General features: G+C 56.1%; 2 protein-coding genes across 24 annotated transcripts in view; both read right to left on the reverse strand.

Moving 5' to 3' along the window:
* Window positions 1-249: 249 nt before the first annotated feature.
* SLC4A11 (solute carrier family 4 member 11) lies at window positions 250-12,921 on the reverse strand. Of its 21 annotated transcripts, none has more exons than XM_053200172.1 (21): window positions 12,071-12,349; window positions 10,515-11,365; window positions 10,184-10,231; window positions 7,738-7,890; window positions 7,560-7,609; window positions 7,041-7,272; window positions 6,876-6,957; window positions 6,544-6,667; window positions 4,103-4,315; window positions 3,923-4,016; window positions 3,686-3,811; window positions 3,488-3,601; window positions 3,265-3,397; window positions 2,921-2,994; window positions 2,242-2,503; window positions 2,059-2,165; window positions 1,803-1,971; window positions 1,538-1,711; window positions 1,118-1,313; window positions 863-1,032; window positions 250-689 (listed from the first exon to the last, which is right to left on the reverse strand). In XM_053200172.1, the coding sequence occupies exons 2-21, from the start codon at window positions 11,119-11,121 to the stop codon at window positions 626-628; spliced, it is 3,192 nt and encodes a 1,063-aa protein (XP_053056147.1). In that variant the 5' UTR covers window positions 11,122-11,365; window positions 12,071-12,349; the 3' UTR covers window positions 250-625. The 21 variants fall into 21 exon arrangements, with proteins under 21 accessions (XP_053056147.1, XP_053056148.1, XP_053056146.1 ...); XM_053200173.1 differs by lacking the exon at window positions 12,071-12,349 and adding an exon at window positions 11,666-12,051 and having other exon boundaries at window positions 250-723; window positions 10,515-11,504; XM_053200171.1 differs by lacking the exon at window positions 12,071-12,349 and adding an exon at window positions 11,666-12,050.
* Window positions 12,922-18,948: 6,027 nt separating this feature from the next.
* Window positions 18,949-26,899, reverse strand: part of DNAAF9 (dynein axonemal assembly factor 9) — a 130,562-nt gene continuing 122,611 nt past the window's right edge. For 2 of the 3 annotated variants that reach the window (XM_027069661.2, XM_027069659.2), the window contains exons 34-37: window positions 25,537-25,742; window positions 24,359-24,424; window positions 22,953-23,046; window positions 18,949-22,400 (exon numbers count right to left, since the gene is read on the reverse strand). In XM_027069661.2, the coding sequence (XP_026925462.1) occupies window positions 22,288-22,400; window positions 22,953-23,046; window positions 24,359-24,424; window positions 25,537-25,742 (479 nt within the window). In that variant the 3' untranslated portion in view covers window positions 18,949-22,287. The remainder of the gene's footprint in view (window positions 22,401-22,952; window positions 23,047-24,358; window positions 24,425-25,536; window positions 25,743-26,899) is intronic. The other variant, XM_027069660.2, reaches the window with a different exon arrangement.

Raw genomic sequence — 26,899 nt, forward strand, 5'->3', positions numbered from 1 at the left:
GCCCTCCTCAGGGCCCTCGCACATGCTGTTCCCAGAATACTTCCCCTGCAGTTTCCTGGCAACACAGCAACACCGAGGCCTGGATCTTTCCGCATTTCCCTGTTGGACCAGCATCCGCTGTGCGGGGTCGGAGGGGACAGTCCACAGACGGCGCTCCACAAACACCGGTCCTTTTCATTCCACCTCCCCTTCACATTTTTTTATTCTCAGGTGGCCTTCTGAGGCCGGGGCAGGGTGGGACAACAGAGATGGAAGCGTAGAAACGGGAGCTTTATTCTCTAATGTGCACACAGCAAATTCCTTATACAATCAAGGAAATGGTTTCTCTTTCAGACATCTGACTCTTTTATCAAAAGAAAATCCGGCTTTAGTTCCACTCTGGGCAGAAGTTGTCCTGAGCAGTGTTACTGACCCAAGCGAAAGGCTAATGGGGACAGGGATGGGCACACGCCACGGACCCCCCCCCCCCCGACCTTGATGCCCCGATGTCCTAGGCCTGTTGGGACAGCTGGGAGGGAGTGCAGCACACAGGAACACCCCAAAAGACACCCGTACCTCTCCCCACATGGCTACAGTCAGCCTGGGAAGAGCCAAAGGGACAGGTGAATGGGACACGGCCAGGGCCTCAGTGTTCAGCATCCATGACGTCCAGGTACTTGGCTTCAATGATTCGGGGCAGCAGGTTGTAGCTGCGGGGACAGCGAACAGACCGCAAGATGAGCACTGGGTCAGAGGAGAAGGCGGAGGCTACTCCCCGCAACCCCCCACGGGGCCAGGCTGGGCCCCTCTGGCCCACCGCCCACCCTAACCCATTGTCTCCCACCCAGTGGGGTCTCTGCTGCCTCTGCCCGCCGTCCCGTACCGGATGGGGATCATGACGATCATGATGAGGGGGAAGATCATCTTCATGTAGGGCAGGTTGCTCATGCCAAAGGCACAGAGCAGCAGCAGCTGCATGACCTGCAGGCCCGTGAAGTAGTGGATCTTCCGCTGGGGCACCCTCCGGATGTAGTGGGTGGGCGGGTACGAGGTCTGCGGGGCGGCAGGGGCCAGGTGTGGGCCGGTCTGGAACTGGACCTCCCTCCCCCACCCCTCATTGTCCAGGCCGGACACTCACCTGGTCCTTGAGCAGCAGGGCCACGCGCTCAAAGAGCTGGTTGCCGTCAATGGAGGTGAGCGCGATGTAGAGGAAGAGGCCGTAGAGCACCGGCTTGGGGATCCACTGCAGGGGGAAGGGCAGCAGCAGGAGGGAGAAGCCCACCAGGATGCTGGCACCCAGCGTAGTCAGCCGTGTCTCCTTCACATTCACGATCCTGTGCGGTCCCAGAGCGCCAGATCACCTCCGGCCCTGGTGTGCGGGGCAGGCCGCCCCCCCACCCCCGCCTCAGGTCACACGTGGGGCCCTGGGCTCTTTCACTTCTGGGGCCCTAGTCTCCTGAGCCGTATCCCTTCCTAGGTCACAGGTGGCCCAGGGTTACCCCCACCTCAGGGTCCACATGACTTGCCTCCGGCCTCCAGGGACCACTCTCACACTCACGTCTCGTAAATGTGCCCGTTCTCCACACGCTCCTCCACCATGGCCAATGCCCGCACGTGCAGTGGGGAGTGGGGGTAGGCGGCATGGATCCAGGGCAGCCCAAACAGAGACAGCCCACTGTTGATGATGGCGATGAGCAGGAGGTCCCAGTGGTAGGCGGTGCCCTTCACCAGCCTGCAGCGGACAGGGGCACGTGTGGCGGGACACCCGTGGCCCCTCGGAGGGCCGGGCACGCACTCGCCCCTCCCCACCCAGCCCCGCAAACCTGTTCTCTGGGGCATTAGCCAAGGCAGCCACCAGGTTCTGCTCAATGAAGAAGAGCAAGGAGAGCAGGAAGCCCAGGCCCATGGCACTGGTGACGGCGCCCAGGGACAGGGAGTGCATCTCGGCTACCTCAAACAGGCTCTTGCTGGGGTTGTAGCGGAACTGGCTCACTGCAGCAGGGTACAGGCCCCTGCTCAAGCCTGCAGCCCCGAGGAGCAAGCCCACCCCACCTCGGCCCCTGCCTGAGCCCAACTCACTTTTAATTTCCCGGAAGCCGTAGGAGCAGATGAGGGAGAAGGTGAGCACCGAGATGGGCAAGGCACAGTCTGACAGGATCTCCCTCATGTAGGGGTGCAGGTAGGGGCTGGGGACGCAGGCGGGTGTATGAGCGCGGCCTGGGGGCCGGTGCCTCCTTCCCCTCACCCCGAGGCCCCCCTCACCTCTTCTTGAACTGGTAGAGGGTGTAGCTCAGCCACAGCGTGCCCAGCATGATCAGGAGGCTCAGTACAGCAGTCTCCCGGCCCAGGTGCTCAGTACCAGGGCCGCTTACGGAGGTCAACTCCAGGGGGCTCGCCAGGAGGCTGGTGTTGAGGGCGGTGTGGAGGCTGGTGTTGAGGCTGGTGCCGAGGCCCAGCAGGCTCACCACAGAAGTGTTGTCTTCATGGTGGTTCCCAAAGTTGTCATAGTAGTACTTCTGGAAGACTATACAGGCCAGCAGGCCTCAGCCATCGGGGCTCTGGGAGACTGAGGCCCAGCTTCCTCCTGGATGTGGGGCGGAGGGGGCCCTGAGGGGAGAAAAGGCTTCTGGGGGCAGGGGGGAAGGGAGGGGACTGCCTTTCTCTGTCAGCCAGGACTCCCTTGACCTGCCTGTCCACCCCCCACCCCCATCTCTGACAGTGGCTCACGCATGGCCCGGCGCCTCTGATCCTGCCTGAGGCAGCCCGGTCACCCTCCATTACATGGGGCTGCTGCTCTCTGCTAGTCACAGGTCCCCAGAGCACCCTGGACTGTGGCAGTAGCCCCAGCTTGCAGGCTGCTTGGCTGCCCTGGTCACAACCCACAGTCCCCCTGCTCAACTGAGCTCCCCCTGCAGCAGGTAGCCACCAGCTAGACACTCACTTTTAACCATGCCCTTGACAGCATCCAGCATGAACGTGATGGAAATGAACAGGGCAATGATCTCTTCTGTTGACCTGCCAGGGGGTGATAATGCCTCAGCAAATGGGGGTGAGTTGTCAGGGGTCCACAGGGTAGGCTTCCCTGAGCCTCTGCACAGCCCCCCATCCTCCTGCCATGGAGACCAGGGTCGCATGCTTCTCTCCTGGGGCAGTGATATGGTGGGGGCACCCCATCCACTGCAGAGCTACAGGACCTCAGAGGCCAGCATGGAGGCTGACCAAGCTCCCCGGCCTTCGTCGCCCTCCTGCTTGAGGGTCCCAGCAGCTCGGGGAAGGCTCTGTCACCTCTTGAAGAGACTCATGAGCAGGCTGAGGTTGAAGAGGGAATAAAGCGCGAGAAAGAAACTGTTCCACAGGCCCGTCCACGCGTAGAAGGTGTTGAAGTCCAGATCGTAGTCGTCACAGATGCCAGAAATTACTGCAGGCAGCAGGGCAGGGGTGGGAGGTCAGGGCCAGGCTGGGGCCAGGGACCGTGGGAACCACCTTCCCACCGGAAGGGCCACTGCACCTTGGATGTAGAGGGCCAGGGGCGCAGTGGTCAGCAGTACCACCAGCGGCTGCCCAGAGAAGAGTGCGTACAAGAGGCCTCCAATGCTCTGCCCTGCTATGGTTTTCTGCACATCTGAGAAGTGGGGGAAGGGGAGGTTGGGCAGGTGCCGCAGTGCTCGGCCCCCAGCCACACCCTCACCGGCCTCCAGCCCCTCACCGATGGCCCCGTTGGTGTTCTCATCGTTGAGGGACCCAAAAGCGATGGTAGGCAGGAGGCAGGCAAAGTAGAGGAACAGGGTGGTGGTGATGTATTTGCCCACAGCCTTATTTTTGCCGATAATGCCTGGGAATGGGACAGCACAGAAAGTGTGTTGGGGATGCAAGACAGGCACATGTGTCGTCCTGGGACCTAAGCCGTAGGCTGAGCTCTCGGGGGGACGACAGGGCCACCTACCGTCAGTGAAGTCCAGTGGGTACACAGGGAATCTGCGGGCAATGTCCTCCCGGATGCCCTTCCCCATAGGGAGAAAGTCCTTGTGCTTCGGGGGCTGGGCAAGAGGACAGATGTCCGTCAGCCCTGAGGCCCATGGCCCACGCCACAGGCCACTCGCCCACGCCCTCCTCTCCCCTGTACCTGTGGGGATTTGTGTATGCTGATGGAGTTCATGTAACCCTTTGTCCCGATGGATGAACGCTGCCTCTCCATGGTGAGCAGCTGTCTCTGATGCACCAGAGCCTCCTTGAATTCTTCCTCCGTGCGGGTGTTCAGGAGCTTCTGGCGGAAGGTGATGTCCAAGAACATGGTGGCGAATGTGCGCCCCACCTCAGCTGCAGTCTTGGTGCTTTTCTGGGGGCAGAGGACAGGAGAATCACATCTGCAGCTCGAGAGTGGGGGGGCACCCTGCCCTGCCCATCACTGACAGTCCGAAGCATGTGGCAAGTGCCCCCCACTGTGAGCTGGCAGCAAGTTTTGTCCCCCAAAGGTCAAGTGTTAGTGGACTCTACCATGATTCCCACCAGGTCAGCAGATCACTAGAACCACAGGCAGTCTCAGAACTTCCTTAAAAAACTCATGAGTGGGGCGCCTGGGCGGCTCGGTCGGTTAAGCGTCCGACTTCGGCTCAGGTCATGATCTCGAGGTTTGTGAGTTCGAGCCCCGCGTCAGTTTCTGTGCTGACAGCTCAAAGCCTGGAGCCTGCTTCGGATTCTGTGTCTCCCTCTCTCTCTCTACCTCTCCCCCGCTCAGGCTCTGTCTCTCTCTCTCCTTCAAAAATAAATAAAAACATTAAAAAAAAAACAACTCATGAGTTATGGGGCGCCTGGGCGGCTCGGTCGGTTAAGCGTCCGACTTTGGCTCAGGGTATGATCTCACGGCTTGTGAGTTCGAGCCCCGCGTCGGGCTCTGTGCTGACAGCTCAGAGCCTGGAGCCTGCTTCGGACTCTGTGTCTCCCTCTCTCTCTCTACCTCTCCCCTGCTCATGCTCTGTCTCTCAAAAATAAATAAACATTAAAAAAATTAAAAACAAAAACCTCTTGAGTTCTTATAAACTGAGATAGTGGTATTGTCCCAAGGAACATAAATCTGTATAATCGTGGATGATGAAATCACAGCGATGGAGAAGAACGTTCACCCAGCTCCGTTTCACTAGTGGTATTCGTACAGTCTGCAGGTATCTATGTATGTATGTATGTATGTATGTATGTATGTATGTAGGCTCGATGCCCAGCGCAGAGCCCAATGTGTGGCTTGAACTCCCAACCTTGAGATCGACACCCGAGCTGACATCAAGAGTTGGACACTTAACCAACTGAGCCACCCAGGTGCCTCTGGTTTGATTTTCAGAGGGGCTCCAGGCCTGTCAAGCCTTCCCCTTTCCTGACTAAAGTCAACTTTGTCCATGAACTTAGGGTCCAGCCTCTACCATGGCAACCTGTCCCCTGAGAGCAGTATCTGCCCCTTCAGGCTGCCCCAAAGCAGTAGTCCCAGGGCCGGCCAGCCCACACTCTGCTCCCTTTAGCTTAAGAACAGTCTCGTTCTCCCGAGGAGCCAGGCGTTGGGCTGGTTGGCCTGTCACGAGGCACCAGTCTAGCTGCTCAGCCCTGGGGATACTGTCTCTTCCACTGCTCTGGCCACCTGGCCAGCTGTTGCCCTCTCTGACCCATGAGCTGCCCACTTCCCTAAATTCTCTTCCCTCTCACCAGCAAAGTAGCATTCGGGGAGGCTCACAGCACGTCTGTGAAATTGCTGGGGGGCACCCGCTTTTCCTACAGAAAGCCTACAGAGGAGGGCCATGCCAAGCTTGAGTCTGTACCAGAGGCAAGGGCAGAATCATCAAGAAGCTAGAGGAAGTTGAAGCATGAAGGCCCTTCTCAGTCCTGGGCAGCAGCCTTAGCCGTTTTCTATTTATGATTTGGAAATCTTTTTCCTTGAGGGACTCCTGGGTGGCTCAGTTAAGCGTCTGACTCTTGATTTCGGCTCGGGTCATGATGTTGAGATTACTGAAATCGAGCCCCACGTTGGGCTCCATGCCGACAGCGTGGAGCCTGCTTGGGATTCTCTCTCTCTTCACCCCTCCCCTGTGCACGCTCTCTCTCTCTCAAAATAAATAAATAAACATTAAAAAAAATCATTTTCCTTGAAAAAAGACTCCTCGAACTACATCAGCCTCAGCTCCCACAAAAGCAAGGTGCCCCTGACCAGGGGGGTGTATGGCCCAGGCAGAAGCGGGGATCCTTGGCCAGCAAATCACAAAAGCGACCAACTGAAAGAAGGACTGGGGTGGGGGGAGGCCAATGACAAGCTCCCGTATTTGAGGGATACGAATTTTAACAAGTCTCTCTTCTCAGTCAAGAAGGAAATACAACTTCCCGGGCAACGTCTGGGGGAAATTAGGGCTTGACGAGGACCCAGCAAGGACGCTTCAGAGAAACTCAGTAGGGCGGATGTGACGGACAGTGTGAGCATGAGCCCCGGACTGTGGGATTCTCCGGCACATGGAAGAGATGCCTCCAAGAAGACGGCAAGGTAACCTGGAGCCTTCCTTCCCAGGAGCCACCGCGAGACCCCCTACTCACCATCTTGGGCGGGGCCAGCACCAGGATGACGAATCGCACCTCACACGAGTTCTCTCCCCAGTTCTGTGGGCGAACCAGCCGGCTGATGCACACATGCCGCTTCTGCAGGGCCTTGGAGGTACAGCTGCCGGGGTGGGGAGGGCACGCAGCACACAGTTGGTTGTCATCTTGGGAGCCGGGCTCCCGGAACCCCTAACTCTGACCCCCCCAGTGACCTCTCTTCGGGAGAGAAAGAGACCAAACGGGACAGAGTGCCCACACCCTCTGCCCTCAGACCCGGGGGGGTCAGGCTGAGCCGCGGGGAGGCCGGCTGTGGTGTCCTGGCAACTCACATGATGCAGATCCAGGACTGCTGGTATTGCACCCCTGTGGCCGTGGCAGTGACCCCTTGGATGGTGTCTGACAGCAGGTGGGCTGAGGCCGGAGTGAAAGGGGTAAGAGGGTCTGTCAGCCCGCCTCCCTGACAGCCCCTGCCCAGTCGGGCAGCTGGGCCTCACCTTTACCCTCCATGGGAGCCCCGGCATCCGTGAAGAGCATGGCCATGAACAGGCGCAAATTGCAGTCGGGCTCGGTGTTGTGGGGGTCATGGGCTAAGCGGGACAGCATGGCCCGCAGCACATCATCCAGCGAGGTAGCCGTCTCGTTCAGGATGATGCTGGCCCGTGCCAGGAAGCCGTCGAGGTCCCGGTGTGCACGTACCTCTTCCTCAAAGTTCTTTAACTTCAGGTACTGTGGGGACCCCCACGCACAGAACCACGGAGGCCCATGAGTGCGATCCGCCGTCGCCCCCTGGGCCCTCTCCTCTGTGCTGGTCCCCTGGCTGCCCCTGCCCACCGAGACCAATACCCCTTCCAAGAGGGACAGCCCGGCACGGCGGGCCCCCGCAGCCAGACCGAGGGCCGGTGTGAGACCCCTGTTGAGTGTGACGGGGAGCAGCCACCTCCCCCCGCCCCACCCCCCCCTTCGATCAGTGGCCCAGGACCAAGTGTCCCCTGTCCTGCAGACGGGCCACTCACCTTGCGGGAGGTGTGTAGGAGCCCGCAGCCGCCCGGCGACTCACTCTCGGCTAGAGGAAAGCGGGAGGGCTCAGGGGGCCGCCCCGCTTCCTCGGGACTCTTGGCGGAGCGCGGCCGTGTCTGCCCGGTCCCCGGTGCCCTGCCCTCCCCCAGCCTGGCCCTGCTACGACCCCCATACCAGCCTGGGCGGGCTGCACCTCCAGGTTGACGTTGACAAAAAAACGGATGCTCTCGCCAGACACAATGGAGGAGGTGACCGTGTCGAAGGCCTCATCCCCCAGGTTCTCCTCACGGGTTTCCGAGGCATCGTCCATGTCACACTTGAGGTAGCCTAGAGGCCCAACCACCACCGAGAGAGACCCCCCCCCCAGAGAGGACCCGGCCGTCAGTGCTACACACACCAGAGGGAGGGACTCCGGGCCCGAGGAGCAGGGGCCCCTAGGCTGTCCCACTTGGTGCACTCTCCGTGAACGCTGAGGGAGGCCTCCTGTAGGCCCGGGAGGCAGACTATCTAGTCCCCGCCCAGCCCCAATCAAAGTATGGCAGCCAGCTGGCGGCCCGACCCAACTGCTTTCTCCAACATTCTTCAGCTGCGGGGAACCAGGGCCCTGCACTGCTCTGACCCACGTGCATCCTTCAGCTAGAGAAAAGTATGGTCATTTCGCAAACTCTGGGCCAGGCACCTGGTGCAATGATGCAGGCAAGACTGGCCCCTGCCCTCCCAGAACCCCCAGATTACAGGACCTAGACCTGTCTGGCTCTCTAGGGGGGACCCAAGGGAAGCCGGAACTGCTGCGGCAGCCAGCCCCCTCCCCACCTTACTGGCACAGGGTTTTAGGGCGCTTCTTTCGGGGAGGGCATGTGGGTCGAAGCATCAAGGCTGAGAGACCCGGTCCAGACACCAGACAAGGCCCAGGAAGCAGGGGAGCCAGAGATACAGTCAGGGAGTGACAGAGAAGGGGACCCCCCCCCAGGAGAGACCCAATGGAGGGCAACAGGGGTGTCATGGCACCTTGGGACTCCCAGTGCAGAGCCTGGTCTTAGTGCCTACAACTGCTCACAGCCCACACCCGCTTCCTGGTGACATGCGAGTGTTCCACTCTTGCTCCTCAAGACCTCTGGGATGACAGTTGGGGCCAGCTCTGCTACCCCTGCCCTGACTCCTGGTCCCTCAGGCCCGGTCCTACCCCCCACTTCTGATCTCACTCCTGAGGCCAGTTGGCCAACGCCCCAGGCATGCCGGCACCTGTCCTACGAGCAGAGGGCTCCCCTCCCCAGAGGGCCTTCTTCAAGGCTCAGAGGAAGCCTCCTCTTTTGGCAAGTCCTCCTAGGTCCCTGCCGGCACCCCTTCCTGACTGCCCTGTTCCCCTGTGGTTCACCACGTGCGAGTGCTCCAGAAAAGGGGCTCTTGTAGCCCAGACCCCACCAATGCCTGACAAACACCTGTGCTGGGACGGGGAAGGGTCAGCAGCACGCCTACACCTGCCAGGCAGTGACTCACCCTGACTCACTTCCACTCTAGCCCATCGGTTTCCTCTGCACATCCCAGGCCCCGTTCCCCGCAGTGTCCTGTGCTCAGCCTGGGCCCTTTTGGGCAGGAGGTGCTAGGCCTTCCCTAGGAGGGCCCCCTAGCTCTAGGTCTACACTGTACTCAGAGCCCAGAGTCGAAAAATGTCCTTCCCTCCTTTGTTATGGAGTTATGGAGGGTCCCTGCCTGAGGGACCAGGGGTCAGGGCAGGGGTAGCAGAGCTGGCCCCAACGTCCATGAAAACCTCCTTCCTCCCCAGTCCTGGACCTGTTTTGCTTAGACTACCTGGCGCCCCAGCCCCAACCTGCCCTAATCTCCCTTCTGGCACCCCCATCAGCACCCATTATTTCTGGGCACTGCACCATCATGCTGTCCCCTTCTCCCCTACTCTGGGTTCTACCTAGGACCTGCCCAGCTGATACTACTCAGTCCCTGAGACACTCCTAGGAGGCCATGTCCCCACCTATAAGCTGAACCACACACCTAACCTGCCTACCAACAGCCTGGCACATGCAATCACCATGCCCTGGGGACCCTGGGTAAGAGCATATCATCACTCCACCCTATCCAAGCACTGTCCCACTGAACAACCCTCTGATGGCCAGGCCAGCCCCCCAGGTCTGGGCACAGGAGAGCCCAGAGACGTGGAGAGCGGGAGAGCTGGTCTGAAGGAAGCAGCAAAGCTGAAGCCCAAAAAGGTTAGGTTACATTTCGTTAGAGGGACAATGGCAGCCCTTGCCTCACAGGGCTGGGCGGGGACTGAGGGATGTGGGCAGATACAACATGGCCTAACCAGAGCATTCCAACAGTGAACCAAGGGCACTCATCTACACAGCCTAAGAGGGGGAACCGCCTGCCTTCCCAGATCCACGAGACCACCAGAGAGCCTGTCAGTGTCCGAGGCAGTGTTAGCTGCCCCCTCCACCTTACCACGATCTCCCGAAGGAGAGGATCTAAAAGCATCTAGCACCAACAGAGGGCCACAGATGGGTGATCAATGCCATGGGTGCCCCAGTGGAGGAATTAGGTCTCTTGTGACTTTTGACCAAGGAGCTCTCTTAGACCCCCCCCCCCCCCCCCCCACAGATGTACTCACCTACTACATCCTCAACGAATCCATTCTGGGACATTTCGGAAGAGGACTCTGCAAGGGAAACCCAAGAACTGTTACCAGCTACACAAACGAGCCCTGGACAGTGTCCCGTGTCCAACTGCTCCCCTCCCCACACCAACTCTGCTGACTCCTTACCCCTTCCCAGGTACCCAACCCAAGCCAACCTGGGGACAAAAAGTGTAGGGGGTAGTACTAGGCAGGAGCCCCTTAAGAGAAAGCCAAGCCTGTTATTCTTCAGCCAATCTGCTAGGGTCTGCCCAGGTGGGAAAGGGGAAATGTTCTCAGCATGTTTCCTCTAGGAGTTTAACAGTACCCTCGCAGGATTCGCTGCTTTTGCTACTCAGCACAGGCCGCCGGGACTGTTGGGAGGGGGCCCGTCCCTCCACCCTCCTTGTAGTAGCCGGCCTCCCTGGCCTCCCGCTTGCGCTGTTTCGCGGCCAAGCCCAGCACCTGGGCGGGGGCCTTCCTGGCGGCACATCGCGGCGCCTCCTACTCTTTCTTCGCACCCAGGGGCCATCAACACCCATCACACGTGTAGTCGCCCCCAACCGCACACGCCTGGGGTCACCGGGGGGCGACATGGCAACGGCCTCCTCCCCTCTGTGCCCCCCACGTCCCGGCCCTCCTGGGAGGCGGAGCCGTTGGTCCTCCAAGGAGAAGGCGCGGGGCAGGGGGTTGCGCGGGGGAAGGGGGCTCTGTGCGCGCTCACCGCACAGGGCCCCGGATGGTCCCGGCTGTTTGTGCCGCTCTGTGCGAGGAAGGAAGCGACAGGAGGGGCCGCGTGCATGAGAGGAAAGCGCCTCCAGACTCGGAGACCCTGGGGGCCGGGGGGGGGGGGGGCGGCAGGATGCGGACGGACGCGCGGGACGGGAGCCGGGTCTGCATCCAGAAGGGAGGGGCGGGGGCAGTAAAGCTAGCATCGAGGCCGCAGGGATGGCCAGAGGACGAGGGTGACGAGGGTTTGGAAGGGTGGGGGTGGTGCACACCTTACTCCCATACCGGGAGCCCCAAGTGCAGGTAAATAGTCCTACAAGCCCCAGGCTGGCCCTCAGGTATCAGAGCCGCGACGTAAAGAGTGCTGTGGTCTCACAGGGGACGGTCGGAGGCCCCGGGATCCCCCAGAATGGGCAGGCTTCTCCGCAGCGCCGGGGCGAGAAGGTGTCCCTGGCAGAACGTAACCAGAGGTGGCAGCGTGCCCGCTGGGAAGAGGCCGGCGCTCGGGGTGCTAGGGACTCCACAGTTCCGTCCCAACCGCTTCCACGCCCCCACCCCTCCACTGGTTCAAAGACTAAGAATTTCAAGCCTGCAATAGAGCATTAAATCAAGCGCGCAGTGTCCACGAGGCCCCCTGGGCCTCCCTCCACCACCCGCGTAATCCCCCGGGCTCGGGCTCCCACTCCCCCTCGGGCCGAACTCACACCTGACCCCCCAGGGCTGGGAAGCCTCCACGACCCCCTCGCCCACCGTGGCCCGGGGCCTGTGCAAGCCGGCGGCATCTGCGTTCTCCCCGGTGCTCCGACGGCTCCGCGTCCCTTCCTAGCAGCCCTTCGCGGCGGAGACCGAACGGCCCTCCCGCCGCGCCCCTGCCGCGCCCGCCGGCTCAGGCACCCACCGCATGGCTGGAGATGGAACAGGCGCCGGGTGGCCGCGGCCATGGCCCGGCGGTAGGCCGCCAGACGGCTGCACACACGCGCGCACGCCCGGACTCCTCACCCGGGATCTCTGGGACCCCGAATTTGGCATTTCGGGCGGGCCAGCGGCGGGAGCCGGCGACACACCCCCGCGCCGCGTCTGGGTCCTAATGCCGCTCCACGCCCCGCCCTGGTGCCGCCCTGGGCGGGGTCCCGTCCGCCCGCCCCGCGCCCTCACCCGCGCTCCTGCCAGTCCCCAGCAGGCTGTTCCCGGGAGCCCGGGGCAACTCAGCCAGAACGTGTAGATCGGGCTTCCTCGAGCCCGCGTGCCCTCCCAGGCGTTGCCGGATTAGGAGCTGGGCGGGGCTGGGAAGTTTCTGGGAAGAAGCTCGACGGGCCCAGGGACCCAAGGTGTTGTGCCTCTGTGGCGGGTCGTGGGAGGGCTTCTCCACAGTCGGCTTTATGCACGCTGCCGGCCCCCGCCCCACCCTCGGCAGGGGGCCTCGTCGGGGCCCAGCCCGCCAGCTGCCCCGCCCCTTCCATTCATCCCGGTCGCTTGAGCGGTAAACCCTCCTCCTCCTCCTCCAGGAAGCGCACCCTGACTAACTAGAAGGGCCGGCGCGCGTTCCCTGGGCTACGCCCTAGTCCGCAAGGGCCAGCGGCGCTCCCGGTTCGGCGGCGTCGGATTTACTTTCTGCGCGCCTCGCGGTTCCTCTTCTGGCCTCGTCGCATCCCCAGCGGTCTCTTGGGTCAAGGTCTTGACTCGTGGCTTCTATTCTTCCATTATTCGAGGTGGCCCTGCCGTCCGGTTTTCCTTCCCGAACAGGAGGGAGCCCGACCTGGGGACGTACATCCGCCAGCGCCTGGTCTTCTGAAAGTCGAGTGTGTGTGAGTGTGTGTGTGTGCGCGCGCAAGCGCGTGCGTTTGTGTAGGGAGGCGGTGTTGCGCGCGGGCAGGCCCGCGTGCGCTGCCACAGGTTAGGCAAATCCAGCCCATACGATGAATCCCTGGCTTGATCCTCGGTGGCTTCTCAGCAAAAGATTCTACAGCCCTTGCGCCCCACTTTGACTCAGGAACTCTCCCCACCCCAGTGTTTACCCCATCTCTTCACACTCCGGCTGCCAACCCGAGGACTAGCAGCGACGCCCCCCTCCCCCCCACCCCGCCCCAACCCCCGCCCAGCCTCCTGCTGGAAATGAGTCCTCAGCCACGGTCCCCCAGGCGTGGAAGAGAGGGGGCCGGGCAAGCAGAGTGTGAGCCCACCTCTGTGGAGGGGTTGCTCTGAAGCCCCCAATGGCTCCTGGTGCATTGGGGGAGCCCATGTCACAGACCGGGTAAGCCGGGCGGCCGGTTTCCCCTCCCAGCAAGACAGTGTGCATTGGGAGGGAAGCCATGGGGGCATTCCTCTGCACATGAATGGCCCCGGAGTCGGGAGGGCTCTGAGCACCCGGCTCCTTGCTACCAGAGGAGACGCGGAAATCTACCAGACTCAGGACTGGCTGGGGGCTGGCTGCATGTTTTCTGTGGGGCTGAGCAGGGCCTGGGAGGATGGACACAGGGTATTCCTGGGGAACCCCTGCACTCCACCCATGGGATCTTCTTTAGCTAGACCCTCAGCCTATTTTACCGACTTCCAGAGTCCTACAGGTGGAGAATGGAGGTTGAGGAGGAGCTGAAGGACAGATAGGCTGACTGCCCAGAGAATAAGGCTGGATGGGGTGGGTGGGTGCCAGGGTTGGACCCCTGAAAAGCCACCCATTTTGGCCCCTGTCTGGGAATGCTTAGGCTTCTGCATCTGTCTCCCTGTGTCAGCAACAGGTCCCAAACACCCAGACCTTCCAACCCACCTTCCAGGAAGCCACCCTGGATTGGAGGGGCAACCTCCTCCTGGATCTGGGACCTCACCACTTGGCTCACTGAGGAAGCAGGAGCCCACAGCCAAGGCCTCCCTCAGGGGTGGATGGACCTGACTCTCAGAGAAACTGCCACTGAGCCCTTCCCTGCTTCCTGCCCTCTGCCCCTGCAGGTTCTGTTCCTCTGGTTGCTCTGGAGAGAGGCCCCAGACCCCCCAGCACCCCCCCATACCCCAGCATGAGAAGCTGTTTACTTTAACCCTCCCCCCCATCACCTGCCCTCTGTGCATCAGAGGCTGAGGGCAAACACAGGTGCCGCAGGTCTCCCAGCCTGTGCCCCGTCGGGTCCTTACACAGGCAGGCAGCTAGGGATCCAAACATGGGCATACACATTTCCTCTGATTCTCTCCCTTGGGGTCTCAGACTTTACTGGGCTGTGGATGTGAACACTGGGTTCCACAAGGCACTTAATGGCTTTCCAAAGGCTTTCAACTCCATTTCCCCCATAAGCCTATAAGGCCTATAGATTTTAGAATCTGGAGAAGTAACTCTATAGTATCTCATTTAAAAACACAAAATAGGGGTGCCTGTTTGTCTCAGTCGGTGGAGCACGCAACTCTTGATCTTGAGGTTTTGAGTCCTAAGTTGGGTGGACAGATTACTTAAACATAAAATCTTTAAAAAATAAAAACACAAAATAAAAACAAAGCCACTCCCTTGAACTCCCTCCTCCAGGTACCATCCAATCTCCAGAGGGATCTCTGCTGCTTTGTCTCCACACCCTCTCCCTACTTCTCTTCAACCCCGTGATACGTCTGTCTTTTGTCCTCACCCCTGCACTCAAACCGCCTCAGCTCCCCTGCCTGTCCCCCGCCCCCAGCAGTGCCCAGCATCATCCATCCCTCCTTTTTCCTCCTCGTCCTCCTCCTCTGACCCAGTTCTCAGCGTGGGCCTGCCTGGATCTTTGGATCTCTCCCTGGGGCTCTCTACCAGCCACAGATTTCATGACTCCTGTCATTGTGTTCCTGACTTCAACAGGTCACAACTTACCTACCCCTTCCCCCCAACCTGGATGGCTGATAGGCAATTCTGAGGAAATCCAGGCTAAACGGAACTTCCAAGTCCACCATCCACCTGGCTGCTCTGGACCTGGGAGTCGCCCCAGTGCATCCACACCCAATCCGTGCGCAAATTTTGTTGGGTTTACCTTCAGAGCGGAGCACAGTTCTGCCCACTTTTACATCCAGCCTGGTCCATCCTCTAGCCTTCTGACTTGCCCCCACCCCCATCCATTCTCCACCAACAGTGGCTTCTCGTGGTTTTTTGAAAAACAAACGAATAAATAAATACGGCAATCTCCTGCTGTGGCCTAGGGAGGTAGGGGTGTGGGGTAGCGGGTGCTATACAACCTGGCCCCTATTCCCCACCTCATCCTGTGCCTCCTGCTCCCGGGAGAGTGCTGCTCCAGCCACAGTGGCTGCCAGCTGTTCCTCCAATACCAGCCTCCACCCGAGGCCCTGATAGTCTGGGTGCCAGGGAGGTGTGTCTGCTGCCTTGAACTGCTCATTCCATCCTTCAGCTCTCAGGGCGCCCTTCCCTGCTCACACGGCGTCTAGCAGTTCCCGTCTTTTCCTCACAGACCCCCATGCCCCCTAACTGCAGCATGGCCTTAGCTCCCTAAGAGCAAGTCTGTGTGTCCTTCACCAGCACAGCACCCAGGGTAGTAGGGTTCAATAAAGCTGACATGACTCATGTCTCCACATATAGTTTCCAGAGGCTTACGAGCCGGGGAAGCCCTCCGTCCTCCACTCCCACTCTGGTTTTCCAGCTGCACCTAATGGGGACCCAGCTGGATACCCCTGATTTCCCCAGACTCCCTTCCTCTCGCCCCAAACTCCTCAGTCGGCACCGAGTCCTTTAATTTCAGCTTCTGGTCTGCCCTGTTCCATCCCTCTGCCTTCCCCTTCCTTGGACTCCTGGCAAGTGTGGCTTCGCACACCTTGCCGTTGTCAGGCTTCCCTCGAGACACCTGGGGTTTTACAAGCCTTTTGGGGCTCTTGCTGCTTTGACCAGCCTTCCCAGCCCCTCACAGCCCTTCTCTGGTTACAGCTGTACAGTCCCTCATGGTCCTGGGAGGGGAGGTGCTGTTCCCACATTATCCCTCTGGTGATGCTGGTGGCCTGGGGGAGGGAACGTGGCCTCCACTGACCCTCCTCTCCTGGGGCACGTGTCCAAGCCCCACAGGTGGGTGTGAGGAAGAGCTTTTGGTGCCCAACGAACACGGCATTGAGCCCTCTCCCAGTTCTATTTATCCGTGCTGAAAGATCTAGGCTCCTCTGAGGGGAGGCAGGAGGGCAAGAAGCCCTGTGGAGGGCCAACAAGGACCTGCTCCCCTTAGGGGAACATTTCTTTGTGCCCTCCTCCCCTCCTGTCAACTCACAGTCAGAATCTAGAGATTGAAATGGAGGTTTTTTTAGCTAGAAAATTCCATGAAGGTTTGGTTATCAAATCATCTTTCCTCTTCCTGTTGTCCTTATTTTGCTATTATTTGTACATTCATCCAGGCATGAAACTTCTGAGTAAATATGTAAAGTTTCTTAAAAATCTGAAGCCCATGTGAGGAAAAAAAAATAAACTTCTTTAAGGGTATGGTAAAAGCAGGAGTAATTGTAGGATAAAATGGATATTTACTCACATTTTATTTGATTAGCATTTTAAAAAAACAGATTCATAGTCATTTATTAGTGTGACATAAAATTTATTGACACTGATTTTTTTTTCTTTCTTTCTTTCTTTTTTTTTTTTTTAACCAAAGCCTGGAAAGAGCAGGAATAATTTGTGGATGAATTTATTTTTCTCCAAATTTTTGGATAATGAAACAACAAAGTTTTTGGAATTGTTTCACATTAGGTTTTTTTCCACTTTGGTTTTTTTCCACTTCTACCTGGAGGTCACCCCTTTGCTCTTGTCTAATTGGTCATTTTGCCTTGTCAATTGTTCCTTCAAAATCATTCTCCAGTTAGTCCTCTTCTCATCTCCAGCAATATGGAGCAGCTGTCCACCCCTACACTACAGTCTACACCATCTCTCTTATTTAGGGGGGAAAAAAGATTCTCAAAACAGGCTCCCACAGAATACTGGTGTCCCTGAGTCCCAGAATACCGGCGCACTGAGGCACTAGAGAGCCAAAAAATGGTGGCCTTTTCTCTCAGTCTGCAGGGCAAAATGGTCCTACTGCATAGGATGTTTTCAATTAAAAACATGTTTTTCCCTTGGTTAAAGTCACTATCACCACAACAGAACAACTTTGTGCTTGCTATCTCTTGTAACAGAAAAGATTATCATAAAGCAAAATTTAAAAAATCAACTATATATCTGATTTTAACAGAAAAGCTCAGAAACGGCCTAGACCATGGTGGTCTAAGGGAGCAAGCCCTATTCTGGGGGACTGAGATCCCCAGTGGGCCTGATATGGGGGGCCTTTGGAAGTGCACAGTGACCCTTGGCCAAGCCGGTCAGAATATCCCTGATCGTTGTGACTGGTTCAGGGATGGGAATGTGACCCCAGACTTTGGTGCTGCTTCTGGAGAAGGAGGCTGGGTCTTCCCTTTGGGGTGCTGGGGCTGCTGGTGGCATAAAGAAAGCTTACCACCCGGGGAGAGGAAGGCCACCAATTGCGGAGAGAGGGCTCTGATGACATCTGAGTGCCTAGGTCCAACTTGAAGCTGGTACCACCCTAGACTCTTCTTACAGTAACCAAGCCATTCCCTTTCCATCACGGGCTACAAGCGGGGCATATAGTCAGGTTTCCCTGGGGCATCACTTTCCTAGATTGTATGATAGAAATGAATACCTGATTATTTCTCTGTGCTTCTGAGAGAGCTCTGTGATGTTCAGCAGCCCTATCTGAAACCCTCTATTCCAAGTCCCTTTCCCACCTATGGGCCAGAATTCTCTAATTCTGAGGCTTCTGCTCTGTCAAGCCTGCTCTCAGCTTCCAGTAGACCGACTGCCCTACTGTGCACTCCAGGTGGGGACAGGCCCCCTTCCTGGCCCTAGGTTTCCTGGCCTCTAAGACCTTCTGGCTCTCAAAGATCATCCCACCCAGAAGCTCTTTGACATATCCTGTCTCCCCCATCTCCCTGACAACTGTGGAGGGTAATCTCCAAATCCTGGTGGTTTCCTGGGAATTGAAAGCACAGGAGCTCCGTCACGTGGCCCTGCAGGAGGGGGTGGCATGAGACTCTCGGGGGAGGGGTTGTGAGGAAGGTGATACTGCTGCCCCCTCATCCCCAATTCTTTGGGCCCCTCACATGCAGTTTTGCTTTGGTTTGTACCTAATTGAGCACACAGGACCTCCAAACCCAAGACCATCTTCCCCACCATCTGAGGGGGGCTGCCTCCTCCCCCTTGGGTCAGCTCTCCATCTTCCCAGCAGAGCACTTCCCTTGTCTGGAGGCTCCTTCCTTGAGAGGGGGACAGAAGGCAGGGTCTCCATGGAAGCATGGCACCTCAGCAACGAGCTCCTGCCCTGAAATGACAGCAGCCCTACGCCAGCCAGGCCCGCCCACAGCCCAAAACCCTGCCACACGTGGAAAGGGGCACTGGTGACCGTTGCACCAGAGATGTGAGCCTTTGGGTGGCTTCTCCCTTGGAGCGTGCGGCTCCCAGGCCCGCTCTGTGGGGCAGTGCCGGAGAGGCATCTCGGATGGACTGGGAGCCAGGGCATGGGCTCTGCTCCTTGGGCGTGTCTCGGCGGTTCCATTTGTAAAGTAGGACCGAGGGCCACTCATGGAGTTTTGGTCATGGTTAGATGGCCAACAAGCTTTGTAAAGCACCCAGGCTGAGGCGGGGTGTAGGGTCGCAAACCCACACCCGAGCCCCGCCATCCGGGACGAGTGAGAGGTTACTGGTGGATGTGGCTTCTCCCGGGCCACATGAGGGTGAGGGTGGGGACAGGATGGCTTTTCTCTGGGGTCCTGGGGAACCCCTGTGTCCACAACTGGCTTCCTCGAGCCTCTCTCTGGGTCCTGGGAGTCCTGAGAGTGCCCATCCCCACGCAGGGTGGTATCCTCATGAACCTTACTCTCTGTGGGACCTCTGGGATCTGGGGATGGGAGTGTGCACCCCAAGGGCTCCTCCCCAGCTGCCCCCACAAAGCACTTCCCCAAGAGGCCCCAAGAGAATCCCCCGCCTTGTCCCAGGGGCCGGGCCTTCTCAACCTTGGGGCTGAGGCCACAGTGACAACCAACTGCGCCAGGTCTTGCTTGTTCAGTGAGTTTATTGGTCCTTAGCATGACGTCTCAGTTACCAAGGTAAATTCACATACACGACTGCAGGTAAAAACATGTAAAATAATATAAAAATAAATTGAAGGCTACTTTTATATATTTACTGAATTAAGTAGTGTAATAAATACTATAAGCAAAAAGCTTCAATCACACAATTCAGTTTCACTGAAGTTACAGTAGTGTCTGTAAATATGAGTTTTAAAATTTAAGTTACAAATATTAAAGCACTGAAAAACTAGTATAAAAGTGAATTTTGGCACGTAAGTGAGCTCTTCTGTCATTAGTATTCGACAACCTGGGACAATGAGGAAGCCTTTTCTCACCTACTTTTTGAGGTACAACTATCCAACGAGGCCAGCAACACGCTGGAATACTTAATAGTTTACAATCTTTGAGTTAACTTTTCCCTTTTGAGAAGCCCAAAGAGCAACCCAGAGCTTATTACTGTGCAAAAATTCTCCAAAATCCTAATAGAATTTAGGAGGGAACTTTTTCTTGTGACCTGCGGGGCCACGTGTCTTGGCCTCAGGTCAGAGAGCCCCCAGGGCTCGGACAGGGCCACCTGGACTCCTTGCCAGCAGCCCCTTCCTAGGGTGATCCCTTTTCTCCAATTTCTGCCTCCTTCCAATCAAAAAAAGGAAAAATCCCACATCAAAACGTAAAATAACCTATAACTTCAGCGACTTCAACATTATCACACTCACTCTGGGTGGTATAAAACTGAAGCTGCTAATAGGAAAGTTGGCAAAAAGCATGTAAGCCCCTGGAGGACTTCTGCCTGCCCCTAAGAAACCTACTACTTCTGATGTCCCCGCTGGGTTCCTGGCATCCACTCCTGAGGCCAAAATCTACAACACAGTGTCATGGCCCTTCCTCTGGAGAAAGCCTAAGACCCTGTCCCTCTGCCTGGAGCAATCAAGTGGACATTCAACTTCACAGTCGGAACCCAGAGTCGCCTGGCAGGTTCCAGAAGGGGCAGTGTGGGGGAGGAGGCATCCCCCTGCCTCAGTCCTCGAAGAGCTCACACAGCTAGTGTGCCTCTTTGCCAGGGCACAGCGAGTGTGCCGTGTGCCGCAAGGAATGCCCTTTCGCCAGTGTGCCCCTTCACACCCCCTAGCAGGCTGAGGAGTGTCAACAGAGGCCTCAGCCAGTTCTGCCTTTTTGGCTTTGGAACTTCTTAACGTTTTGACTTTTTTCAATCACAGTTTCATATTCAAGTTGAGGTAATCACAGTTTTCCCTCTAACAGCAGAGGGATTGGGACAGTGGGGCGAGTTGGTGAGAGAGCATTTCTGTGGACAATGGTCAGAAACCAAGACCACCACGTAGTACTACAGCCCCACGCAGTGGGAAGACCCGCTTTTATGGGCGGGCTCCGAGCCCTCTTTAAAAACTCTTTTGTGCAGCAGCCAGGAAATGGCTCGAGCTCCTCAATCCAGAGCTTTCATTTATAAATTCACAGCAACCCACCTGGAGTAAATGGCCTCTGGTTCCCCCACCCCACCCACCCACCCCACCTCTCCCTTTTCTAAGGCTGCTCAAGTTTGAGTTTTTAAAAAGAGCTCGGTAGAGCTAAAAGAAGCTACAGTAACTCATTGCTTATTTCATCAATTGCACTTAAGATCTATGTTATTGATTCTGAAGCAGAGGCAGGTCCATTGTGGACCCCAGCCTCCGGCCAACCAGAAGTGAGGTGCTCCCTGACTTGGGCTCCACATCTGGGCCCTTGTCACCACCAGCTTTGGGAGCTGGGCCTGGAGCACACAGGCCTTTTCAGAAGGCTTTCTTCATGCAAGAGTTCTTATTCAGTGGTATTTGGAGTTTTGTTCATTTGGCTTCAGATTATTTTTTTTCTAATACAAGTACATTTTACTGACAAGCCCTTAACACTTGCTTTGCTACTTGCATGGAGGCCTCTGAGTGATCAGGCACACAGACCACATGTGCTCCATCCTTTCTCTGTCTCTCCTCTGGGCCAGGGGCCTTTATCAAAAACCCCTATACATTACTGGAAACTTTGCTGGTTTCGTCTATGTGCTTCTTCCTAAGGCATGCAAAAAAAAAAAAAATGTGAAATTCAGAAAGCATTTACAATCTAGGCAGCTGAGGCGCTGAAGTCCTAAAAGACATCACCCAAACATCAGTGCCTGTGACCGCCCCCCTCCCACATACTAATTCTGGAAGTTAGGCATGGGATGCATTTGTAATACCCCTCTGCTTTGTGGTTCAGCTGAAAACAAAGCCACTGGAAGAAATTCTAAGTTGGATATTGGAACTCTTTGAAACTCCTGGTCCTCAGGAACCAAGCAAGTCCAGGGCCAGCAACAATGCTTGGGGACATAAGTTTCCTGAAGTTTGTGGCTGAAAACCAGGCCTTCCCTGGCATGGCCGAGGAGAGGGCTAGGTCTGGAGAGTGAGCCCCCTTCGGGGATGCCCCATAAATGATCATAGCTCTGGGGCTAAAACAAAGCAGTTGCATGCAGGATGCTCTCCTCAAAAGTGAGGCAAAGCATCAGCAGGGAGGCTGAAGCAGCAGGTTTGCTCTTGCCCTCGAATGGGGCAAAAGTAGAGGGATACCACGAGGGGAGCTGAGCACCGACCTCCAGGGAAACTGCTTGCGAATTCAAAAGCCACATGCTTCTGGAAAGCAACATGCCTTTCCCCTCAGTTTAGTCTGTAAGGGACATCCCCTTATCTTAGAACAGACTGTTGATCTCAGCCCAAGCTGCTGGCTCAGTGGGCTGAGCTTGAGCAGAGCTTGGGCTGCTCCCCCCAGGACTGGGCCCAGGGCCAACAGGGCCAGCTCCTTCAATGCAAGTGGCCTAACCAGAAAGGCAGGCACTCCACTGGGGACAGGCTCTCCTGGGGCAGTGTGTGAGGCCTGTGGTGGCTTGGCCCCCAGGCACAGCCACAGTTTGGGCAGCCAGGGTTCCTTCTGCATCCCAACAGCTCCTTTGTGTGACCCAAATGCTTCTCCCCACTGTCACAGTGTCTCAGCAGCCCATAGGAGATACTGTTACCAAAGACCCAGAGGTTTTGAACTGCCAGCCCCACACACAGGGCAGGGCAGCCCTTATCGGCTCTTGCTCCATGAGTACCCCCCTCCCCCCCATTAGTGGTGCAGGTGATGCTCTTCAGCGCTGTATAGAGAATAAAGACAACATGCACTCAAGCCAGCACACAAAGGCCAAGGAGAACAAAGACAGCCCCTTTAGGGAGGGGCCTCTGGGAGAGCTGAGGTTAAGTAACCCCCATTTCTAAACATCCACCTCCAGGGTGGATGTTCTGCAGGATGCACGGCACAGCCTTCCCCTAGGGCCTCTGCTCAAAGAGGTCGTGATACTCCTGCTGCTCCAGCTCCCGGTTATACTTCTCAATTTCCCGGTTGGCTTCTTCCACGTAGTCATTCATGAACTGGTCCATGACTGGCATTTCATTAAGGAAGAGAGCCCTGATACTGGAGGATAAGGGAGCCTGTCCCAGCTCAGAGGGATCTGTGGGCAGGTGAGGTGGGGGACACTGACATAATGAGCGTCCAGCTCACACAAAGGGTACATGACTCTTTTATATTGGCAGCACCACAGCTACAGAGAAGGGACTGGGGTTGGCACAGTCCTAGAGCTGAGCCCTTCAGCTTTCATGAGGACTCCTGTCTGCCTTCTCACAGATTAACTACTGTAATCACGTCTAGTGTCCAACTTGTATATTAGGACCCCTGATGACCACAGAAGTCAGGATGTCACCACAGTTACATTTAAAATACAACCCACAGTTGCATCAGCAATCACTGAATGAAGGTGAAATTAATTTTAATGATGTTAAAAGGCCACAATGAAAAGTCTGCCTCTGTGGCTTGCTGTGTGTTCCCAGAACCCAGCTCGCTCTAGGGGCTTGGCTGTGTTGGCTCTAACACACACCCTCTTTACAATCAGGTTTTCACATGCCCCCAAAGTTACTGCCCCTGATTCTAAGGATACGTGGGTGAAAATCAGTCTTGTCACCAAAGAAGTTGACAAACTGGGTGCCATTGTAAAAGTAGCCTGCAGGCAGGGGGTCCAGGTGGCGTTTCACCTGTTGGAAACAAGAGTCCTGTTAAAATTATTTGACCACTTTGTATCATTTCTTATTCATTAGAAACAAATAAACATGCCTATTTCCCTAGCAAGAGAGCCTACTCTGCCCCATGGAAGGCTAGACATGTCAGGGAATTAACACTTCCCCTCAGCAGTCCTCAAATAGTGACTGATGAAGGTTCCCCAGCTCTCAAGGAGGAACTCTAGGAGCCCCTCATGGGATTCAACTCCATTTGTCCTCAGTGGCACTGGTTTGATAACAGTCTTTTTAGCTGTCTCCCCCCCCCCCTTTTTCTTAAAGTTTTATTTACTTATTTTGAGAGAGAATGTGAGTAGGGGGTGGGCAGAGAGAAAATCCCAAGCAGGCCCCAGATGGTCAGTGTGGATGGAGCCTGATGCAGGGCTCGAACTCACGAACCATGAGTTCATGACCTGAGCCGAAACCAAGAGTCAGATGCTTAACCAACTAAGCCACCCAGGCACCCCTAGCTGTCTCCCCTTCTTTCTCCCCCTTACATTCCTACTGCTAGTGACTCCTAAGAAGCACTTCCAGAATAAGCTACCTGCACTCAAATCCATGTTCAAGGTCTGCTTCTGGGGGAACAAATACTATAAGGACTGCCTTCTGGGTGTGTTCTTCAGAAGCACCCAGGGTTGCCAAGAACAGGGGCTGGAAATGAACGGGCCTCTTCAAGTCCAAAGCAAGGGCTCCTGAGGTCCCAGATTCTCTCCCACCCACTCATTACAGGGAACAGCGACACAGCCTGTTATGGAGCCTGGATTCTGTGTCCCTTTTAGCCTTTGTCCCCAAGCCCCTCCTCAGTGGAGGTGGGAACTGGGGCACAGGCTGGGGGTCAGCTTACAGATTGGGGGGTTCATCAAAGAGCCTCTCGTGTTGGTCCCAGGATTCCGCCATCTGCCTATCAGTAGCTTCTGGATCTAGACAGTTTTTTCTGGGCCCTTGTTATTTTAACTGTGGTTTATCTAGCATGGAGGGATGGGAGGAGAAAAGGACTTCTGTGGCAGATTCAACGGTGTGACAAAACAGGGCTCCCTGTCATCCCTTCCTCCTACAGGCACTGCTTCTCAATCTCATGCCCAGGTCACACCAGAGGTCACCTGGTACCCTCTTCCTCTTTCAGGCTACAAGGCTGGATGGGCTGAGGTTTCTCTGTGCCCAGCTTCCCTCTGTGGTCTGAGAGAAGCACAACATCCAGCATGCCCTACAAATAGGCTCCTCACTCAGGGAGTCCGAAAGGATGGAGCTGTGCCAGCCCAGAAGGATACCCTTGGGCTCTTAGGGGACTCACATGGATGTTCCTGATCTCCTGCTGGGTCAGCATCCCCCTGGTCTTCAGGGCTTTCCTCTGAGGCTTCTGTGCAGAGATGAAGGAAGGAAGGGAGGGGTCAGGTCTCCAAAGAGCTGATAGAGTACATGGCGGGTGAGGGCTCTGGGAGCTAGTTACGGGACTAAGATCCCAGCAGCAGGGAAAGCACAAGCACGGTCATGGCCTGGACACAATATCCTGCCTGTGTGCTCAAGGAGACCACCCTCCCAACATAGAACCCTGTATGCCAGGGGAAGCAAGCAGCAGAGGAAACACCAGTGCTTTTTGCAAATAGGCACGTTCCTGTCTGTGCAGATCCTCAACTCTAAGCCCAACCAGTGACAGATATGCAGACAAAGGGACAACATGAAGTCCCCTAGTCAAGCACCAGTTTATATGAGAAAGACACAGCCCACAGGCAGCCATTCCTCAGTATAAAAGACAGGTTCCAACTAAGCATCTGCAAAGGAGCCAGAACCCAGCCAACTCTATTTCCAGGGTTCTAACTCAGGCCAAAACCCTGAGGCTGTGCTAAGAGGCCTAGTACCCAAAGCTTGCATCATATTAGAGGATTTTAACTGGGTTTCATCTGGGTTTTATTTTTCTTTGCAGTACTGGGCTAAAGATGCTTGTGTGCCTCTACAGGCAAGCGTTCTCTTCCCTTGCACCTGTTTCCAGGGCCCTGGGCTCACTGCTATCAGTGCTTGAAGTCTTGGTTTGCAAATAGCTATAAGCGTATCTTTGTCGTTTCTCTTTTCTAGAGAGAGAACCAAATTTAAAAGGATTCTGGGCTTAGAACACAGGACAGACCTTGAATTAGGTTCAGCTAAGAAAAGACATTTTGAGTTTGAGTTTAGACTGCCAGGCTGATCCAGGATCCACGTGGAACGGCCAGGTTTCACCCAGGACCTAGTTAAGCCACCTAATAACTGCAGTTTGCCTTGGCAGTAGAATTAGAAATGGCTGCAAGACCAGGTCTGCCTTGAGGCTGCCCTGGGTGGCTTCCTCCCAATCACAAAGCATCCCTGAAAGTGCTGGCTGAGCCTGTGAAGGGCGGACCGGGAGGGAGGTCATGAAGGGGCTTCTACCCCACAGCCAGGAGCAGCTCCGAGGTGTGCTGCTCACATCTGTGCCCGGTGTGTCTGGGCTTTGGAAACCACCTGCTTAGCTGACTGCCGCAGCCAGTCCTTGATGCTTTCTTCCTTCAGGGAGCAGCCAATGAACACGAGGTAGCTCTCCTGCTGCCCGTTGCTGTCCTGAGGTGTGCTTCGGGAATCGGGTGGTGGCGAGGGTCCTTCTAAAACTGGGACGATGCTCAAGGAATTGGCCAGAGTGTTGTGGCAGACCTCCATGGTCCTCTCAGAGTCTGCAGGGAGAACACACGTAGGCCCTGAGCCCCAAAAAGATAAAGCTACACTAAGATTGTAACATGCAGATGGTTGGGGACAGATTCCTGTGACACGCAGGAGGGAGAACTGATTGGTGGCAAGCTAGGAAGCATGAAATAAGAGAGGGAGGAGCAATGTCAGTTTCTGGCTTGGCTGATTTGGTAATCAGGTAGAAACCACTAACCCAGAAAGAGAATACAAGAGAGCCCTTTTGGTCTCAGCAGAGCCCTGAGAAGCCAAGGGAAGAGGGTGTGTCAACCAACACACAAGTGTGGCAGGAAGGTCACATGATAGGAACAGGAAAGATTGGGTTTACAGACCAAGAAGCTGGGGGCTAGTAGTGGTGACCCAAGAAAATGGCAAGGTTCCCCTAAAAAGCAGGATGAAAAAAGGGATCCAGAACACAGAGAGGTTAACCTTGAATAACAAAAAGGTCAAGAGAAGGTCTAAATAAAGAAGAAAACAAGGTGAGAGGAAAGGTGGAGGCATTATGACCTCTGAAGCAGGTCTGTTGGAGCCTGAGGGAAGTGGGCTTGAGTAAGGGGCCAAAGTTTCAGATTCAATAACATAAATTAGGCCAAAAGTATGGGTTCAGGACCTTGAGAGATTCTTTTATATAGGTGATGTCATCTAATTCTCCCATCCAAATCCAGATGGTCCCATGCTTACAACTCTCAGTGGCTCCTTACGGCAGACACTGACTGTTGCCTGTCCAGCCTCCCCCTTTCGCCAATACCAATTCCCCATGGGTGATGGGTCCTGGAAGGCACAGCAACTCAATCCTGGCCAATGAGAGGAGAAGTCTGCTGAGGAACTGGCAGGAGATGCCTCAGTAAAAGCTGTGTGTATTGATAAAGCCACCCACAGGAAGAGCCTCTCTTATCAGCTGGATGTTGTGTCTGGGTGGGACACCTAGACCTGCAGCACTATCTGCAACAAGGGGTGGGGACCTGACACACTAAGACTGGAAGGACCCACGTTACCTGTGTCCTCCGTGGCCTTGCTATGCTGCTTGACCTCTCGACTTCTCATTATGTAGCTAACACCTGCTAGTTGAGTTGGTGTTTGCTGTTGTGACAGCTACAAACACCCTAATAGACAGTCCCACTAGGTCCCTGCCACAGTGAACCTTTTT

Source organism: Acinonyx jubatus, chromosome A3, assembly GCF_027475565.1.
Source record: "Acinonyx jubatus isolate Ajub_Pintada_27869175 chromosome A3, VMU_Ajub_asm_v1.0, whole genome shotgun sequence".
Classification (NCBI taxonomy): Eukaryota; Metazoa; Chordata; class Mammalia; order Carnivora; family Felidae; genus Acinonyx; species Acinonyx jubatus.

What these genes read in the sequence shown, in the direction of transcription:
- SLC4A11 (XM_053200172.1), bottom strand. Translation starts at nt 11,121, where the DNA reads ATGCTAGCTTTACTGCCCCCGCCCCTCCCTTCTGGATGCAGACCCGGC. An exon ending in GAACACCAACGGGGCCATCG is followed by an intron (nt 3,602 to 3,685) that starts GTGAGGGGCTGG and finishes CCCACTTCTCAG; the next exon opens with ATGTGCAGAAAACCATAGCA. An exon ending in CCCTGCTGCTCAAGGACCAG is followed by an intron (nt 1,033 to 1,117) that starts GTGAGTGTCCGG and finishes GCCGCCCCGCAG; the next exon opens with ACCTCGTACCCGCCCACCCA.